We start from the raw sequence: 1,833 nt of genomic DNA, 5'->3' as shown, positions 1-1,833 counted from the left end.
ACATACACACACCCCGTCCCCTCTCCTACACATTTGTCGAGGCCTCAGACATCATACGTACCCTCGGCCCTCCGGACCTCCTTGTAGCCAAGGCTTGGGTGGGGGTCAAATGCTTCGGTGGGGCCTTCCTCTTCAGAGATAACCTTCTCTCCGGCCTCCTCATCGTCATCGTCATCCTCCTCTTCTCTCCGTGCCTGCTGCCCTGGCTCCGCACCCTGGCCCTTCTCTCTGTCCACCAGATCCTGGGAGGGGCCCTCGCTGGTCCCCTCAGCCTGGGGATCTGGGTGTTTCTGGCTGGGGAGGCTGGCTGGGGGGTGGGTGTTGGCGACCTCCTCCTCCCCGGGGGCCTGGTTGTCCTCCTCGTCCTTGGACTCCTGCCCAAGTTCCGTGGAGGCCTGGGGCCCGGATCTGTCCGTGTCTTCGCCATCCTCCTCCACCTCATTAGAATGCCCCCTTTTCTCTGCATCCTTGGAGGACGTCTCCTCTGTCCCTTCTGCAAAAAGAATAGAGCAAAGTCGGGCCCCAAGGACCAGGCTGCACCCAGGGTCTCCCCAGAGCCCAGTTTCAGATCTTAGTCATTGTGTCCCTTCGATTCCAACGAGTCCAGCCCGGGACACCCATGACGGAATCAGGGTTACCCTCTCCGCGTCTGGCTTTCACCTGAGCACAAATGAATCGTTTCTTTGTAATTCTACCTCTTAAAGAAGGAGGTGATTTAAAAAAATAAAGACCTCGGAGATGACCCCAGAAGGTAGAGCCTGAATGGAAAATTCGGACATCAGCTGAACTGCTGTGTGATCGTGGGCAAGGCCCTTAACCTCTCTGTGTAAGAGGCACCATTACTGTGACTGCATTGTCCCCTCCACGCGGGGACTGTGTTGAGCATCCTGTGAAAGTGCTCATTCTCCAGTAGCTGTCGTTTTCATCAAGAGGGGTTTTCTTGTGGTTGCTCTGAAGACAGCCTTTCACTAGCAGAAGCCCCGCCCATCACTAGAATGGCTACTGTTGCACAAGCATGACCTCGTCCATCCCACCATCTGGCGCCAGGACTCCTGGCGAAAGTGCTCCCATGCTGCTTACAGAAACTCACACTGATCCTCAGAGAGGTGAGGAGGCCTGGCCGTGCTCCTGAGGTCCGTGACGGCAGAGCTGAGCCCCGAGTCAGTCCCAGCCTCCCGGGGCCGAGTACAGTACAGGGTGCTCTTTGCGCTGACACGGGCTGCTTCCCTTATTGAAGCTTACACACACACACACACACACACACACACACACACGCACAGTACACTACTGCCCCTCCCACAGCCCATGGCTGGTATCCATAGCCATCCGGACACTCTTTCGCATGTGGGAGTCCATGCCATGCCCCAAGCCAGCAGCCGCTGGGGAGATGGCCCTGGCCATGAGGGGGCGCCTGGCCCCACCAGCAGGCTTTCCGAGGGAAGGCCCCTGAGAACCCGGCTCCTGGAAACGGGCCTTATTTACCGCCTTCCGCATGCAAAGGGCAGGGCCTGGCCGGGCAGTGTGTGGGTGTTTGCAGGTAGGAGGATGAGTCAGAGAATCCCCTTGACCTACACTGGGATCTCTCTGACCCCTAAAAGCTCTCTGTTTTCAAGAAAGATGATTCATTTGGTTGGACCGTTGTCCCATACACTGAAAGGTGGTGGGTTTGCTTCTTGGTCAGAGCATATTCCCAGGTTTTGGGGTTCAATTCCTGGTCTCTCTCTCTCTCCCTTCCTCTTCTAAAACAAATAAATCAATGGTGAACATATCCTCAAGTGAGGAGTAGAGAGCAGATCCAGGTTCATTCAGTGTTTCGAACCTACTCCTCTGGGA

At 56.2% G+C, this 1,833-nt stretch overlaps 1 protein-coding gene across 1 annotated transcript in view; it reads right to left on the bottom strand.

Annotated features, from left to right (window-relative positions):
- CHGA (chromogranin A) overlaps positions 1–1,833 on the bottom strand; it is a 16,385-nt gene that overhangs the window by 8,616 nt on the left and 5,936 nt on the right. Inside the window, exon 5 of the mRNA XM_023764102.1 lies at positions 62–493. Within this exon, the coding sequence (XP_023619870.1) occupies positions 62–493 (432 nt within the window). The remainder of the gene's footprint in view (positions 1–61; positions 494–1,833) is intronic.

Source organism: Myotis lucifugus, unplaced genomic scaffold (genome assembly GCF_000147115.1).
Source record: "Myotis lucifugus unplaced genomic scaffold, Myoluc2.0 scaffold_316, whole genome shotgun sequence".
NCBI lineage: Eukaryota > Metazoa > Chordata > Mammalia > Chiroptera > Vespertilionidae > Myotis > Myotis lucifugus.
The sequence above is the reverse complement of the archived record's forward strand: the minus strand, read 5'-3'. Positions and strand labels throughout refer to the sequence as shown.